This window comes from Protopterus annectens, chromosome 10.part0 (assembly GCF_019279795.1).
Source record: "Protopterus annectens isolate FY-2018-M chromosome 10.part0, PAN1.0, whole genome shotgun sequence".
NCBI classification, from domain to species: Eukaryota; Metazoa; Chordata; order Ceratodontiformes; family Protopteridae; genus Protopterus; species Protopterus annectens.
In genome coordinates, this window is record NC_056744.1 from 1838300548 (window position 1) to 1838317441 (window position 16894).

General features: G+C 43.2%; 1 protein-coding gene across 2 annotated transcripts in view; it reads left to right on the plus strand.

The window, feature by feature from the left end:
* Nucleotides 1–9560: 9560 nt before the first annotated feature.
* PATL2 (PAT1 homolog 2) overlaps nt 9561–16894 on the plus strand; it is an 837187-nt gene continuing 829853 nt past the window's right edge. Inside the window, exon 1 of one of the 2 annotated variants that reach the window (XM_044086703.1) lies at nt 9561–9682. In XM_044086703.1, the coding sequence (XP_043942638.1) occupies nt 9599–9682 (84 nt within the window). In that variant the 5' untranslated portion in view covers nt 9561–9598. The remainder of the gene's footprint in view (nt 9683–16894) is intronic. The other variant, XM_044086702.1, reaches the window with a different exon arrangement.

Genomic DNA, 16894 nt, shown 5'->3' on the forward strand with positions numbered 1-16894 from the left:
GCCTTGAGACTTGTGTTCACACCTTTATTGTTGCTACTGAAGAGGCCAGTGAACTGAACTGTTTATCTAGTGTAAAAAATTATTCTACTAAGTTCCTGTTTGATTTTCCACCTGTTGCTACCATTTGACAAAGTTAGAGGATTTGTTCTGATAAAAACTCAAATCTGCTTGCTGCTTGGAAATTTCAGAACTAGTGGAAGTTAAACTTCATATATCAATTTGTAGTTCAGATTCTACCTGTAGCTACCAAATTGTGAGCTTTAATTCCTTGTAGTAAATTAAGATAATTGTTTCATTTGAACTGTGTTGCTGAAAAATTACATAGTCAACTTACCAACAAAGTGTTCGAGACCAAGTTGAAGGATTAAAGAATACAGAATGACCACCAAGAAACAGATGATACAAATGATAGATGCCACTAACAAGGCAATGGTAGCAGTAGCCAGATCCACAAGTCTAGGTCCACACCTTCTCTTAGGCCTCTTAACAGTGATGATAACCTCGAGGCATACTTACTAAACTTTGAGAGAACCAGCAATCAAGAGGGCTGGGCTCAAATTTTAGCAATGGGTCTCAAGTATACGGACATGCCTAATACAGAGTGTAGTGATTTTGACAAAGTAAGAAAAGATTTATTGGCAAGGGTGGAGAGGGAGTCACTTTCAAGACTCAAGCCCTTAAGTTCACTAATAGACTTATTCTAAGACTGAAATAGTAACAGCATAGCTATTTGAATTAAAACATATAATAAATATGTTCCAGAAGGTCTTAATAGCAAGGAAACAATGCTAAATACTTGTGATAAACAGATTTAAAAGAGCTTTACCTGCAACTATTAAGAAGTGGATGTGTTGAGCAGACCCACAGGCTAACAGTAAACTTTGTAACTTCAAAAATATACCTTGTATGAGAGCGTACTGAAGGGATCACATACTAAGCTAAAACCGTAAACTATTTAGGAAAATATAATATAGTACTGACTATTTAACAATGTATCATAGCTAGTATGTTATATTTCAGATTTCTGTGGTGTGCAATTATTATCGATTGTAAGCTGGTTATGACCCCCTCCCCATCATTGCTATCTGCACATTGTTTCCAGAATGTTCTTTTCCATTAAACTTTGCAGACTGTTTAGCCACTGATGTGTCTTATGTAAGAGCTAGAAAATTGCACTCAACTACATCTCTCAACTTGCTGACATTGAAAATAGGTACAAAAGCTGTTGAAAAGTAGTAAGGCACCGAATAGCACATAATATGTTTCCACTTCAAGAAGGATTGTGAGATAATATGCAGAAACACAAAGTGTAAAAATGATAGTGATTCAAATGACACATAAATATATTACTAAAAAAAGTTTAAAATTTGTAGGCTTTAATGAATGATATTGCAGAATCTACTTCACTAAGTCATTTACTTTTGCTTCAGAAAAAGAGAGATATAAGAATTGTCAACTCTTTATTTGTCTTTTTCCCCCTTAAGTAAAATAAATCTGTAACTGTTACGATTATCAGTACTTAGTCACTTCAATCCACAACTTTTTTTAGATAAAAAAAATAGTTTTCTGAGAGAGGGAACAAAGATTTCTAGGCATTATGGACAATTGCTCTTTATTTGATTTTTTTCTGAAGTAAAATAAATATACAGTTATAAGGATTATCAACAATCAATCAGGGCAACCCACAGCATTTAAAAAAATAACAGTATTTGGAGGGAGTCCCTCCAATTTTAATTTTGAATTAATTAATCTTTTTTTTTTTAATTCTGATTTTACACAAAAGTATGGCTGACCCTCAAAATTAGGGACAATTGATAGTTTTGAGATGATTTGTTAAAACTGTTAAATCAAATACAGTGCCAACTCTTTGTATTCCAAGATATACTAACAATGGCAATTGGCAAAGTAAACAATGCTAAATAATCAAATGACATTCAGAAGTGCATTCTTAATGACAGAATCCTCCGGCTGGTGAGTTGTGAAACCTTCTATTATAGGTTCATACGTGTGTACTAGGCTAATGGCCCTGGAGCCTTTACAAGCCTAGCCCATAGGATTACCCTGGCATCATGCCACCCGACCTTAGTTCCCAGTGCCTCTGTCGAGTAGAGCTACTGAAGTGATCCCCGGGGTGAATTTTCTATTTCCCATCCACTCATCAAAATTTCTCTTGAAGAGGGCCAGTGAGGTGCTCTGCTTGACATGTATAGGAAGTCTATTTCATAGCATGGGCAGTCTCTGGGTAATGAACCTGTCCCTCCAGCATGTTCTGTTGATTGTGGTAATGAGGTTGAGGTCTCTGGAGAATGTGGTGTGAAGGGATTGGGATTTCTTTAGATGTAGCATTTCAAACAGAGCTGGGTCAGACATGGCTTTGTAAGTCAAGCAGAGATCGACTCTAAGTAAGCGATATGAGACAGAGAATATTTGGAGTTTTTTTAGTCTGTCCATATAGGACAGTGTTTAAGGCCTAGGATCCTTTTGGTGAGGTACTTTTGCGGCCTTTCCAGTTGTTGCAGGTGTCAAGTGAGGTACATGCCAAATGGGACATTGTACTCGATGATTGGCCTAATGAGGGAAGAGTAGAGGGAGACAATGTCCTCTTTCTTCCTGGATGCAAAATCCTTAGTAATGACATGTGCCACATAGAAGGACTTTCTGACCACAGTGGCAATGTGGTGGTCAAAAGAGAGATTGCTGTCAACCTGTGTTCCTAGATCTCTTGTAACACCTTCTGTGTTCAGTGGACTACCATCGATGTGGTAATTCAAGGGAACCGGGTTTTTCCCAAGGGGGATGACGACACATTTTTTTGGCACTTAGCTTAAGGCCATGGTTCTGACACCAGTCGTTGGCCTCATTGAGGCCTTTCTGTAGGATGTCAACATCACTTGGGGAGTTAATAATAGGTCCCAACTTGCAATCGTCTGCGAACTTTGTCAGCCAAAGTCCATTCGTGTTGGCCTGGACTTTGGAGAAGTAGATATCAAACAGGAGAGGACCCAGGACCGAACCCTGTGGGACTCCACTCGCAGCTGGTCGACCGTCTGACTTGGAGTCAGCTACTTTCACACAGTGGGTTCTATCTGTGAGCCAGTTTGCAACCCACCTAGTGATATGGGGGTTGATGCCTAGCTTAGTAAGTTTTTCTTTGATTCCTGAGTGGGGAATGGTATCAAAGGCCTTGGCTAGATCAAGGTAGGCTGTATGAACCATCTTACCTTCATCCACAGCTCTGGTGACTGACTCAAAGAAGTCAATCAAGTTGAGCAGGCATGATCTACCCTTCACAAAACCAAACTGTGTAGGATCCAAAGTTTGGAGATTCCCTCTATCCTTGTTTATTAGATCGATGATGATGCATTCCATAGCTTTGCATATCAGACTCATCAGGGTAATGGGGCAATAGTTCCTGGAGAATGTAGTCGCATCTCCCTTGTGGAGTGGAATGACTGTAGCAATGCACAGTAGAGACAAAGCCTGAGGTGAGGCTGTGATTGAACAGTGCACACAGGTGAGGTGCCAGTTGACTTTGTAGTTCATGTAGAACACAGCCAGGGATATTGTCAGGTCCCATAGAAGCTGTATTCTTGGCCTTGGATTGTGTTGTTTTAACCTGTGTAGCAGTAATACTGGGTGCCTGACAATCTACTGGTACTGTGATTGGTCCTGGGGGGAAGTAAAGTTGGCACTGAATCTGTCGGCCAGTATATTGTCCATATCTGTTGGCCCCGGTCTAGGAGGTACTATTGTGCAGTAGCTCAGAGCTCCTCTTCTTTTACTTTCGGCTTTTCCCGGTTAGGGGTCGCCACAGCGGATCACCTGTCCGCTCATGATTGGCAGTGGACTTTTATGGTGTTGAGTTGCCAGCCCAGTGCCCAACCTTCCACAGAAGGCACACACATGCATGCACTCACGCCTAGGGCCAATTTAGAGTATCCAATGCACCTGCAGCATGTCTTTGGGATGTGGGAGGAAACCCGGAGGAAATCCACGCAACCGCAGGGAGGACTTGCAGACTCCGCACAGAAGGCACCCCAGTCGAGGATCGAACTGGAGAACCTCTTGCTGTGAGGCGGCAACACTAACCGCTGCACTATTGTGGCCGCCCATGCAGTAGCTCAGAGCAAATCTGAGTATTGCCATGGAGATTCTTTACATAACTATAGAAGGCTTTGTAGTTGCCTTTACTATCTGCTGCAATTCTGTTTTCATACCTAGCTTTAGAGGATTTGATGAGGGATCTCAATTTTTTTGCTGAGGCTGATGAGGGAGTTTTTCCAGTCTTGGGACTTCACCTTATTCTGCATCAGTTTCCTCCTTCTGTTGTAGAGTTTGTTTATGGCAGGGGACCACCAGATTGGCTTCCTTTTTTTGGAGGAGAGCGTCTTGGTTCTGTTGGGTATGGCGAGATCCATGCATTTGTGTATGTGTTTGTACAGTGCATTGGTGTATGATTCGGCAGTCACACAACTATTCTCCATTTGCATGGGTGACGTGAAGTTAGCCATCAGAAATATAAAGATTAGTAAAAGTTTCGGTCATAATCACATCTGTGATGTTTGCGTGAGGATACAACTTCATAAACCATTAATCCATGCCTGTCTACCTGATAAAGCGAGAAATCTGTAAGAAGTCTAAAACAATAGTGGGCAAAGCCAAAAAATGGGGATGTGTTAAATACTGCTCTTACAAACTTACAACGTTGCTAGAATAACATGTTTTGTGTTGGCACCCATTTTTGAAGCTATGAAGAGGATGAAGAATGGAAAGGCTGTTGGTCCAGATGACATACCTGTGGAAGCATGGAGGTGTTTAGGTGAAATGGCAGTGGAGTTTTTAACTAGATTGTTTAATGAAATCTTGGAAAGTGAGTGGATGCCTGAGGAATGGAGAAAAAGTGTTTTGGTACCGATTTTTAAGAATAAGGGTGATGTGCAGAGCTGTAGTTACTACAGAGGGATTAAATTGATCAGTCACAGCATGAAGTTATAGGAAAGAGTAGTGGAAGCTAGGTTAAGAAGGGAGGTGAGGATTAGTGATCAGCAGTATGGTTTCATGTCAGGAAAGAGCACTACAGATGCGATGTTTGCTTTGAGTGTTGATGGAGAAGTACAGAGAACGTCAGAAGGAGTTGCATTGTGTCTTTGTGGATTTAGAGAAAGCATATGAGAAGGTGCCTAGAGAGGAGTTATGGTATTGTATGAGGAAGTCGGAAGTGTCAGAGAAGTATGTAAGAGTGGTACAGGATATGTACGAGGGTAGTGTGACAGCGGTGAGGTCTGCGGCGGGAGTGACAGATGTGGTTAAGGTGGAGGTAGGATTACATCAAGGTTCAGCTCTGAGCCCTTTCTTATTTGTAATGGTGATGGACAGGTTGACAGATGAGATCAGACAGGAGTCCCCGTGGACTATGATGATTGCAGATGACATTGTGATCTGTAGTGAGAGTAGGGAACAGGTGGAGGAGACCCTGGAGAGGTGGAGATATGCTCTAGAGAGAAGAGGAATGAAGGTCAGCAGGACTAGGACAGAATATATGTGTGTGAATGAGAGGGAGGATAGAGGAATGGTGAGGATGCAGGGAGTAGAGGTGGCAAAGCTGTATGAGTTTAAATACTTAGGATCAACAGTTCAGAGTAATGGTGAGTGTGGAAGAGAGGTGAAGAAAAGAGTACAGGCAGTACATACCATGCTTTTCGGCCCCAAAACTTGGACCAAACGACAAAAGGAGGGGGAGTATCAATATTCGTCAAAGATACCTACACCTCCAGGTTGGTGGCACAGCACAAAGCATCAGAGACTATCCATGTGCAACTAACAGTGGGTAAAACTGCCTTCCAGTTTATAGCCTGCTACAGACCACCCTCCCAAACCCAGGAACCCCACTCGGCCTTCCTGAGAACACTGGAAAATATGAAGGTCTCTCCAAACACCATTATATTGGGTGACTTCAACTACCCAAACATAGACTGGGAGCATTACTCTAGCTCCAACACCATAGCCCAAAGGTTCCTAGAATTTATAAACTCAAATGCTATGGAACAACTTGTTACCACTCCCACAAGGGGGGAAAACATACTGGACCTGATCATCACCAACATGGGGACTCTATGCTCCAGACCAGAAGTGTATCCCTCACTGGTAAGATCAGACCATAAACTAATCTCACTGGATATTCACATCCCGACCCCACCCCCTGCCCTGAAAACCACAGTGAAAAACTTCTCTAAAGCAAATTTCACACTCCTCAAAACCGAGGTGGAATCCTTAAATTGCTATGGAACAACTTGTTACCACTCCCACAAGAGGGGAAAACATACTGGACCTGATCAACACCAACATGGGGACTCTATGCTCCAGACCAGAAGTGTATCCCTCACTGGTAAGATCAGACCATAAACTAATCTCACTGGATATTCACATCCCGACCCCACCCCCTGCCCAGAAAACCACAGTGAAAAACTTCTCTAAAGCAAATTTCACACTCCTCAAAACCGAGGTGGAATCCTTCAAAGCCCCCAGGCCTGTGGAAAATACGGCCCAGACCGCAGAATCCTTTATAAACGCATTCTATGAACACCTTCAGGAATGCATGGATCATGCAATCCTAAATAAAACCAAGACCCAATCCTCCAAAGGCAGATGTCCTGTCTGGTGGACCCCAGCCATAAACAAACTATACAATAGAAGAAGGAAGCTACTACATGATAGAGCAAAATCCCAAAAAGGGAAGGCATCTCTGATCAGTATTAGCAAAAAACTACGGGCACTCATAAAATCGTCTAAGGCCAGCTTCGAGAGAAAAATTGCACAGGACACTAAGGATAATCACAAGGCTTTCTTTAGTCATGTTAGGAACCTGGGTGGGAATTCCCAGATATGCTCAAAATTAGTCCAAAATGACATAAAAACGGATATGTATCCAGTTAGACCAGCCCGATTAACAAATGTAAAATAAAATAAAAAAATAAAATAAAATACACCGAACCCACAGACATTGCCAACATCCTAGCTGTCAGGTTCAGTGCTAACTCCCCCCCCCACTCCCCACCAAAAGGGCAAATATCTATCCCAGCAGATTGCTGCCCCCCCCCTGACATCTCAGATGCTCAGGTAAGAGCCGCCCTCTCCAAAGCAAAAAACACAGCATCAATGGGACCAGATGGTGTCCCAGGCTGCGTCCTATATGAACTCCAAGAAGAGCTAAACTCAAACATAAAACTACTGTTCAATCTCAGCCTTACTACAGGATATGTACCCAAAGAGTGGCGTACAGCAACAGTGGTCCCTCTCCACAAAGGTGGTGCCTCAACGGATCCTGGAAACTATTGCCCCATAAGCCTGACTAGCTTGGTCTGCAAAGCTATGGAAAGGGTCATCATGGACCTCATAAATACAGATATTGGGGACCTACAGACACTGGATCCTACCCAGTTCGGCTTTGTTAAGGGCAGATCCTGCCTCTTAAACCTGGTCGATTTCTTTGAAACAGTCACCAAGGCCATTGACGAGGGGAAGGTGGTCCACACAGCCTACCTGGACCTCACAAAAGCCTTCGATGCAATACCCCACTCGGGCATTATAGATAAGCTCACCAGCTTAAATATAAACCCTTATGTCACTAGATGGGTTGCAAACTGGCTCAAGGACAGAACCCACATGGTTAGAATTGCTGGAGCCATGTCAGACTCCAAACCAGTTACAAGTGGCGTCCCACAAGGCTCAGTCCTGGGACCTCTCTTGTTCGGTATACATTTCTCGGAGGTACAGGCCAACATGGAAGGACTGTGGCTGACCAAGGTCGCAGATGACTGCAAACTGGGCGCCATAATCGACTCTCCAGCCGACACAAGCATCCTCCAAAAGGGCCTCATAGAAACAGACAACTGGTGCCAGAGCCATGGCCTCAAGCTATATGCCAAAAAGTGTATAGTCATCCCCTTTGGCAAAAACAAAGTGCCCACAAATTACCACATAGGTGGTAATCCATTAAGTACAGAAGAAGTAATTAGGGACCTGGGGACCCAAGTTGATAGCAGTCTCTCATTTGACAACCACGTGGCCAAAGTGGTTAGAAAACCATTTTATATAAACCACCTAATCATGAAGGGATTGACATCTAGATCAGGGGAGGTCATCGTGCCTCTTTAATCATCCCTCAACAGGCCCATAATTGAGTACAATGCCCTTTTTGGAATGTACCTTACCAGACACCTGCAGCAACTGGAAAGACCCCCCAAAAGTACCTCACCAAGAGGATCAAAGGGCTCAAATAGATGCCATATGCTGCCCGGTTAAAGAAAGTCCAGCTCTACTCAGTGGCATACCGCCTGCTCAGAGGCGATCTGTGCCTGACGTATAAAGTCATGTCCAACCTGGAATTAATGGACATGCTGCACCTCAGAAAATGCAAATCCCATCGAGCTACGCGCTCGAGAGACTTGAACCTCAGCTCTGAAATAAATAGGACATGCTGGAGGGACAGATTCATAACCTAGAGGCTCCCTTCACTCTGGAATAAAATCCCAGTCCAGGTTAGGCAGAGTCCCTCATTGACTCTCTGCAAGAGGAATCTTGATGAGTGGATGGGAGATCGTAGGTTTACCCCAGGTATCATTTCTGTGTCACTGTTAGACAGAGGCACAGTGTACTAACCTCGAAAAAGGGCATAGCAAAATTAATTTAAAATGGGTGGCGAAAGCCAAACACACTGTGGCTAGGCTTATAAATGCGCTAGGGCAGATAGCCTAGTATGAACCTATGGAGCGGGTGGAGAAGAGTATCAGGAGTGATTTGAGACAGACGAGTACCATTAAGAGTGAAAGTGAAGGTCTACAAGAGGGTAGTGACACCAGCTATGTTATATGGGTTGGAGACAGTGGTATTGACAAAAAGGCAGGAGTCTGAGCTTGACGTGGCAGAGTTGAAGATGTTAAGATTTGCACTGGGTGTGACGGGGATGGACAGGATTAGGAATAAGTATATTAGAGGGTCAGCCCAGGTTGGAAGGTTTGGAGACAAAGCCAGAGAGGCAAGATTACGTTGGTTTGGACATGTGCTGAGGAGGAATGCAGAGTATATTGGGAAAAAGATGCTAAGGATGAAGCTGCCAGCTAACAGGAAAAGAGGGAGGCCTAAGATAAGGTTTATGGATGTGGTGAGAGAGGACATGCAGGTGGTTGGTTTGACAGAGCAAGATGCAGAGGACAGGAAGAAATGGAAACAGTTGATCTGCTGTGACGACCCCTAACGGGAACAGCAAAAAGAAGTCTGAAATTCAAATTTATGTCATTATTTAAGGAGTTCAATCCTCATTGGTTCACCGTTAACCCATCAATTGTATGAGGCACAGACCCCCTGAAAACATGAGGTGAACCTACGAGCAGTTGAGAAGCATGACCAAATAAACCTACGAAACACGAGCCACACTTGTATCACCTGACCGAAATTTGACTCAGTAGTATTACGAAATCTTGTGTGGTGACGTCACTTTGACCTAGGGTTTCCCGCGTGTGCGTACACCGACTGGGTGCCGCCACATTGTTTTCATAGTTACCGCCTTACAGAGCATGCGCAGTGTGCGCGTCTCGTTTAAATGCCCAGGGTAATACTTGAAGAAGACGGCGCGGTTTTTGAACGCACAGAAAGGGCAATGATGAACGACACGCGGGAGCCGCGGGTAAGTTGTGTGTCTCTAGGTTTCCCGCCTTTTCATTACTTTAGTGGCACCCAGGGTAGTGGGTTGTGTTAGGGAGCAGCTGTTATGCGTAGTCATTTCTAGCGGGACTTTGGGCCCCCATGCCAGCGGGTTGGCCTGCTACTTCCGCTTTGGACTTGTCATTCTGGCTTCAGGGGCTGCTGTTTCTGTGTTTTTAGTGTATTTTTGTTGTTCTAGCCTTAATTAAAAACAAGGATAACTGCATGGTTGTGTCTTTTGCTAAACGTGCATGTGTTGGTACTAGAGGCGTGCCCTCAGACTTTGGGAAGGACATGTGGCGTTAGAATTTAGTAATGTTTCTGATCCCACAGCCATGAGCAGACTCTGAGTTAGTCCGAGGTGTAAGTGGTACCTGTGGTTACAGTGCGTGTCTGAGTGGTCCCGTCTATTTCCATGTCAGTACACATGAGTGTTTGACCCACTGACAGCTTCACTGTAGGCACTTAGTCATGCCTGGCAGCAGGTGTACATGTCTGGAGAGGCTGTTCCTGTGTTCTAGTTTTAAGTATTAATGTTTCTGAATGCACTGTATGGTGGTTTGAGTTTTAGAATAGCCTTTTCAACTTTTCAGGTCTTATCACTGTGTAAAACACTTTTTTGTAGCGAAACTGAATTAATCCTATTTATCTGACAGATGTTTGTCAGTTCTTGGAAGCACCAGCATTCACTGTCTGTGGCATTGCATTGTGAAATCGTATACTGTTTTACATTCTGTTTGAGCCTTTCTACATGTATTTACTTCCGTGCTTTATAACTTTTGTTTTATTAGTATTACAGAGTGAACCACACAGCTTTGTAATTGTTGTTCCTTTGTGCTTTTCTCACCAGCCTTTACTAAAACGAGGGTATTTGCTTAGATTATCACAGTAAGCAAATACAAATCTGTCTTTAATAACTGGATTCCAGAACTTAAGTGGTTTAATATTAAGAAGTTATAATCTATAGGTTCATTTAACTTAATTTAGTTTCCATTTGTAGATCTGGCTAGTCCAGTGGGTCATCTGGAGCTTGGGAAGAAAATTCACACGGATCTAAAAGTTCAAGTTTTTATTTTTAGTGTTCTCTGCTAATCCTATTCTTTATGTTGTGTACCACAGGTATAGTCTAGCTCAATAGGTCACCTGCTTGTGTACTCCTGAACATTTGCTGTTTATGAAAGCTGGTATGAGTAGAAACATAGAAGCTGGTGAATAACCTTTGTTTTAGTTTCTCTGATATATGATTTCCAATTTTGGTGAGATGCAACAATAGCTTCAATTCCAAACAGCAGCCACTGTATGAAACATTTATTTTTAGTCTTCTATGGTCGTCTATACATTTTCTGATGACTTGCTTTACCGTTTGCATGGACACTGCCTTTGTAGCCACTGGATACGAATCTCTGAAATGTGTTCTAGATATGGCAACAGTTTGAAGATTGAATGCTGTGAAAAACATAAAATTGCTACTCTTCAAGCACACTAATAGATAACTGCATTTCATTCCAGAAAGATACCACATGTCAATTTCAGTCTTGAATATGGAAAAATGACTGTTTTCAGACTGTTTTACTGCATGATTCTACCAGTGTTGTAGTCTGTAGCTGTAGTATATGCTGTTACTGGAGGCTATGCCATTGCAGTAATGGTCTGGTTTGTATTGTCTGCTGATTGTGTCAGAAGGATCTAGGATCTCCATGTTGTTGCTGCTGTTAGATGGGCAGGTGAAGGTGCTGTGCAGTAAGAACATGCATGTGGTTGCTGCATTTTTGCAAACTGGTCTAAAGGTATGTTTATCTTGTTCATAGGTGTGTACTAAGCTAATGGCCCCTGGAGTCTGTGCAAGCCTAGCCCATAGGATTACCCTGGCATCGTGCCACCTGACCTTGGTTCCCAGTGCCTCTCGAGTAGAGCCACTGGAGTGATCTCAGGGGTGAGTTTTCTATGAGGCGCTCTGCTTGACATGTATTGGAAGTCTATTCCATAGCGTGGGTAGTCTCTGGGTTATGAACTTGTCCCTCTAGCTAGTAGTGCGGAGGGATTGGGATTTCTTTAGATGTAGCATTTCTAACAGAGCTGGGTCAGACATGGCTTTGTGAGTCAAGCAGAGATCACTTGTAAGTAGGTGATATGAGGCAGAGAATAGTTGAGTCTGTCCATATAGGGCAAGTGTTTTAAGGCCTAGGATCCTCCTTTGTGAGGTTTTGTGGCCTCTCCAGTTGCAGGTGTCTAGTGAGGTACATGCCAAATAGGGCATTTTACTCTGACCTAATGAAGAGTAGAGAGAGACCATGACCTTTCTTCCTGGATGCAAAACCCTTCAAGTCCAAAGAAAAACAGTGATAGGTTGTAAATCCGGGTTAGCACTAAACTCAAAAGGCGAAAGAAAAAATGGAAAACCCGAGCAAGGCTCCCAAAATAGTGAGCCTTGCTTGAGTTTTCCTTTGTTTATTTTGAGTTTAGTGCAAAATCAGACTTGGTGAATAAAACCTTTTATTTCGTGAGCCTTGCTTGAGTTTTCCGGATGCAGACCCTTAGTAATGAGGTGTGCCACACAGGACTTTCTGACCACAGTGGCACTGTGGTAGTCAGAAGAGAGAGTGCTGTCAACCTGTGTTCCCAGATCTCTTATGATGCCTTCTGTGCTCAGTGGACTGCAATCAATGTGGTAATTCATGGGGAATTGGGTTTTTCCTAAGGAGATGACACTAAACTTAAGGCCATGGATCTGACACTAGTCATTGGTAAGATGTCCGCATCACTTGGAGTTAATTATAGCTCCCAACTTGCAATTGTCTGAACTTTTGTCAGCCAGAGTCCATTCTTGTTGGCCTGGACTTGAGATGTAGGTACCAAACAAGAGAGGACCCAGGACCAAACCCCGTGGGACTTTGCTCGTGACTGGTCGGCAGTCTGGCTTGGAGTCTGCTATTTTCGCACTGTGGGTTCTGTCTATGCGCCAGTTTGCCACCCACCTAGTGATATAGGGGTTGATACCTAGCTTAGTGAGTGTTTCTATGATTCCTGAGTGGGGAATGGTATCAAAGGCCTTGGCCAGATGAAGGCTTCAACAGCTCTGGTGACCGACTCGACCAGGTTGAGCAAGCATGATCTACCCTTCACAAAACCAAATTGTGTGGGATCTAGAGTTTGGAGATTCCCTATAGTGTTATTAGGTCCGTGATGATGTGTTCGTAGCTTTGCATCTCAGACTTGTCAGGCTAATTGCGACAATAGTTCCCAGGGTCTGGGGTCTGTAGTCACTCCTTTGTGGAGAGGGATGACTGTAGTAGTGCGCCATTTGGTTGGGTCAAAGCCTCTTTAGCAACGTTATTTACATTGATGTGCCATTTTGCACAGGCTGTTTATTTAAGGCATTTGTGTTTTGTTTGAAATCTTTGGTCAGTCTCTCCACTTGTTCTGTGACCGTCAGAATATTATTGGGCTTACCTTGATGAAAGTAAATCCCTGTTTCTTGTGGGGTTGTTTGATTGCATGTTTTATACTAATCTGAGTAGAGTCCAATCTGACTTGCTTCACTTGAGACATTAGCCACTCTGTTCACTCACTCATTCTTGTATTTATGGGGGGAGTGACATTTTCACAGTCATTCTGGCTGACATAATCATATCCAAGAGACAGTGGTATATGACTGCACGGAGTATAATTAGAACATAAATGTTGCATTTTATTTTTTGACTTGTGGTGATTTTAATTTGAAGTATTAACAATTGGGTGCTTTAAATATTTTGGTGTATCAAGTTAACAGTAGTGTGAATTTTTGTACATAGTGTGTACATACATGCATACCATAGTCATTGTCCACTTTGTATATGCCCTAAGGAAAGGGACCACACACAAGGTAGTGCTAGCCTCTTGTATCTAGTTTGTTTTGGATTTTCTTTTGCCTGGATGTGTGCTTTATTTGTGTTTCAAATACTGTAACTGCTGTATGTTTAGTATAAAAGCTGTGTTTTATGTGATGTATCGTAAAAGTCCTAGAGGGGCGTGTGTGAGAATGATGTAAGGTTAGGGGAGGTACTGCAAAGCCTGTTTCAGAAACCAGAGATGCTTTTGAGAGGGAAAGTGGTCTGAATGTTGCCAGGAGGAGGGAAGATTCTGCAACGATTCCTGGTGGCTTAAAAGGAGGAGGTATTCAAGCTGCAGAAAGAGGAGAGGCTGGCTTGAAGAGCCCACACAAATATAACCCTTCTCTCTCCTATATAGGCTTGAGAGAGCACTCCAGACACCGAATCCCTGTACTTCACAAGGTTTTTGTTTTGGTGGTGGCTTTGGTAGGTTGGGTGTGAAAGTGCTGAACTGGACGAAATAGGTAGGTATCTAGGACCTTGTGATGAGGTTGAGTATTGGTGTCTGAACTAAGAGTGCTAAATGATTTTTCAGTGCTGCGTGACGAAACATCGCTTGTATCTCGGAGATGAGTGGTTTGACAGAGCTGCATGATTTTTATAGTTTGACTATCTGGTAAATCACTGCTGTAGTAACCTTGGTTATATCCTGCCAAGGGTACAACAGACGGCCATCTTCTAAAGCTTCATGGCACCTTCCATGCACACAAACTGTCATGACAAACAAAAGACAAGACTGGAATAGAAGTCCTTCATATATTTATTGCTGCTGAAGCATGTGTTCCTCTGAGGCTTTTGAGGCTCAACGGTTGGCTTGTGCTTTCCTTAGCTGGGAATATAAGTTCCTTTTGGATCAAAGGAGGTCCCTAGGTTAACAGCACTAGGGCCATTACAAGCTTAGCCAAGTTCTACCCTTATTTCCATGATCAGTACCTATTGCCCCTGTCCATGAGGGACACTGGTGTAACCCCCAGGGTAAATTTATGGTTACCCATCCAATCGTCCAACATGTTTGAAGAGGGCCAATGAGGTGGTCTAAGTGGGGGGTCTGTTCCAAAGGTGCAATAACCTCTGGGAGACAAACCTGTCCCTCCAGCAGTTTCTCTTAATGTCACATCCACTGTTAAATCGCTCTAAAGACATTAATCTGGTATCATTTGACTTGCGGATATACAGCATTTCCAATAAAACAGCACAGATTACCTTTTATGTAAGGCAGAGATATCGCCTCTGAGTAGTCTGTGTGAAACAGAATAAAGGAACAGTGATTTCAGACGATTCACTTAGGACAGATGCAGAAGACCTTGAATTTTCCTTGTGAGGAACCTTTGTGGTCTCTCCAGTTGCTGCAGGTGCTTGGAGGGGTACATACCAAAAAGGGTGTGTTTGTTTTTTTTTTTTTTTTTTTTTTTTTTTTTTTCTGGAGGCAATATCCTTTCTTGTGAGATGAGCAATATAGAATGCCCTTCATACTACTTTGAGACATGGTGATCAAAGGTAAGGTTGCTGTCAGCCTGTGTGCTCAGGTCTCTCGCCACTCGGTGAGTATTAGTGTTGCTATTGATGTGGTAGTTGGCAGGAACATTGCTCTTACCAAAAAGGATGATGCATTTTTTTTTGGCATTGAGTTTAAGTCCATGACTTTGGCACTAATCATTTGCTTAAGACCCTCTTGTACATAGGATGTTGACATTGGAGATTCTATGACCGCTCCCAGTTTGCAGTCATCGGCAAACTTCATCAGCTACGGACCTTTAGATTTTTGTACTTTGGAGAAAGATTCCAAATGGTAGAGGCCCCATGACTGATCCTTGTGGAATACCACTGGTTATAGGTCTGCTGTAGGAGGTGGATTCCCTATTTTGACTATATGGGTTCTGTCGGTGAGCCATTTACCGATCTAACTATGTAAGGGTTGATACCTAGCGGAGTGAGTCTAGTCAATGATGCCTAAGCTGGTGTGAGTGTCAAAAGCCTAAAAGCCTTGGCAAAGTCATAAGTAGGCTGTATGCACAGATTTTCCACTTGTCTGTGGCCTGGGGCCTTGGTGACTGTCTCAAGTCCACCAGGTAACAGGCATGATCTCCCTTTGACATATCCAAACTGAGTAGAGTCAAGTGTTTGGAGATTACCTATATCTTTGTTAAGGTCTGTAATTCACTCCATGGCCTTGCAGATAAGGCTAGTCAGGCTCATAGGTCTGTAGTTCTGGGGTCATTGGAAACGCCACCTTTGTGCAACAGGATAATAGTGGACATTTCCCATTAATCTGGGACAACCATAAGGCATTCTTTAGCTACATTTGTAACAAAAGGAAAGGCCCAGATTTGTGCCAAATTGGTAGCTAATGATACCACATATACTGAGCCTGTGGACATGGCTAATCTGTTAGCCAAGTGTGAAAAATCGCTTCTCTGTCCCGGCCACACACATGCCATGACATTACTACCACCTGTCTCCTATCTTGTATCTCTAAAGAGCAGGTCATAAATGCCCTAAGGCCAAAAACACAGCAGCTCTGGGCCCTGATGTCTTGCATAGGCTCCAACCAGAAAACGTGAAGTGAAAACTGTCTTTGCCACCACAACAGGCTAGTGATGTGACCATTTGTTGTACCTCACACACAACTCGTCTCTTGCTCCAGATCCTTTGGTTGTAGCACTTGTGGCCCATATGGACTCCAGGTTAGCCACATTCTCTGAGTGCTGGTCCCCTCGATGTGCAATGGAGACCACTCTTGTCGATCCTGGAATATGGAAGGTTTCCCTGTTGTGTCAGTGCTGTGCCTATTTCTGGAGAAGCAGTGGCTGGCATTAGTAGCTTTGTTCATTTTTCCTGTCAAAAAGAAACATACAACCAAGCATGTATCTACTCAAATTTTGTTTAAGAGGAATTTACTGGGACTGGCTTAGGGTTTGATTCAGACTATTGAATTCTCCTATAGATAGAGTACTTTCCTGCAAAAGACAGGGATGCCTAATTTCCTGAAGATATTCAAGATTGTAAATTTTGATTCCGACCTAACTGGGAGTCCCCCCCCCCCCCCCCCCCAGGTCTCTTTCTCTGAGTGCTGCTAGAATGCCCAAAGTGTTTTCTTTGGAAGGGCACTGAGGTTTCTCTGTCTCTTGAATACAGAGTTGTTACAGATGGATTTTCCAAAATCTCTGCCTCCTTTAGAGGATGTGTATTATTGCCTGCAATTTTCCTGATAGTTGGCCAGCTGTCCCTAAAAAGCAGGGTGTATAAAGTTCCTCTATTTCTTAAATTTTTATACACTATTCCCAAACCTGACCCAGAAGCTATACCCTTAGTTCACTCCTCTGCTG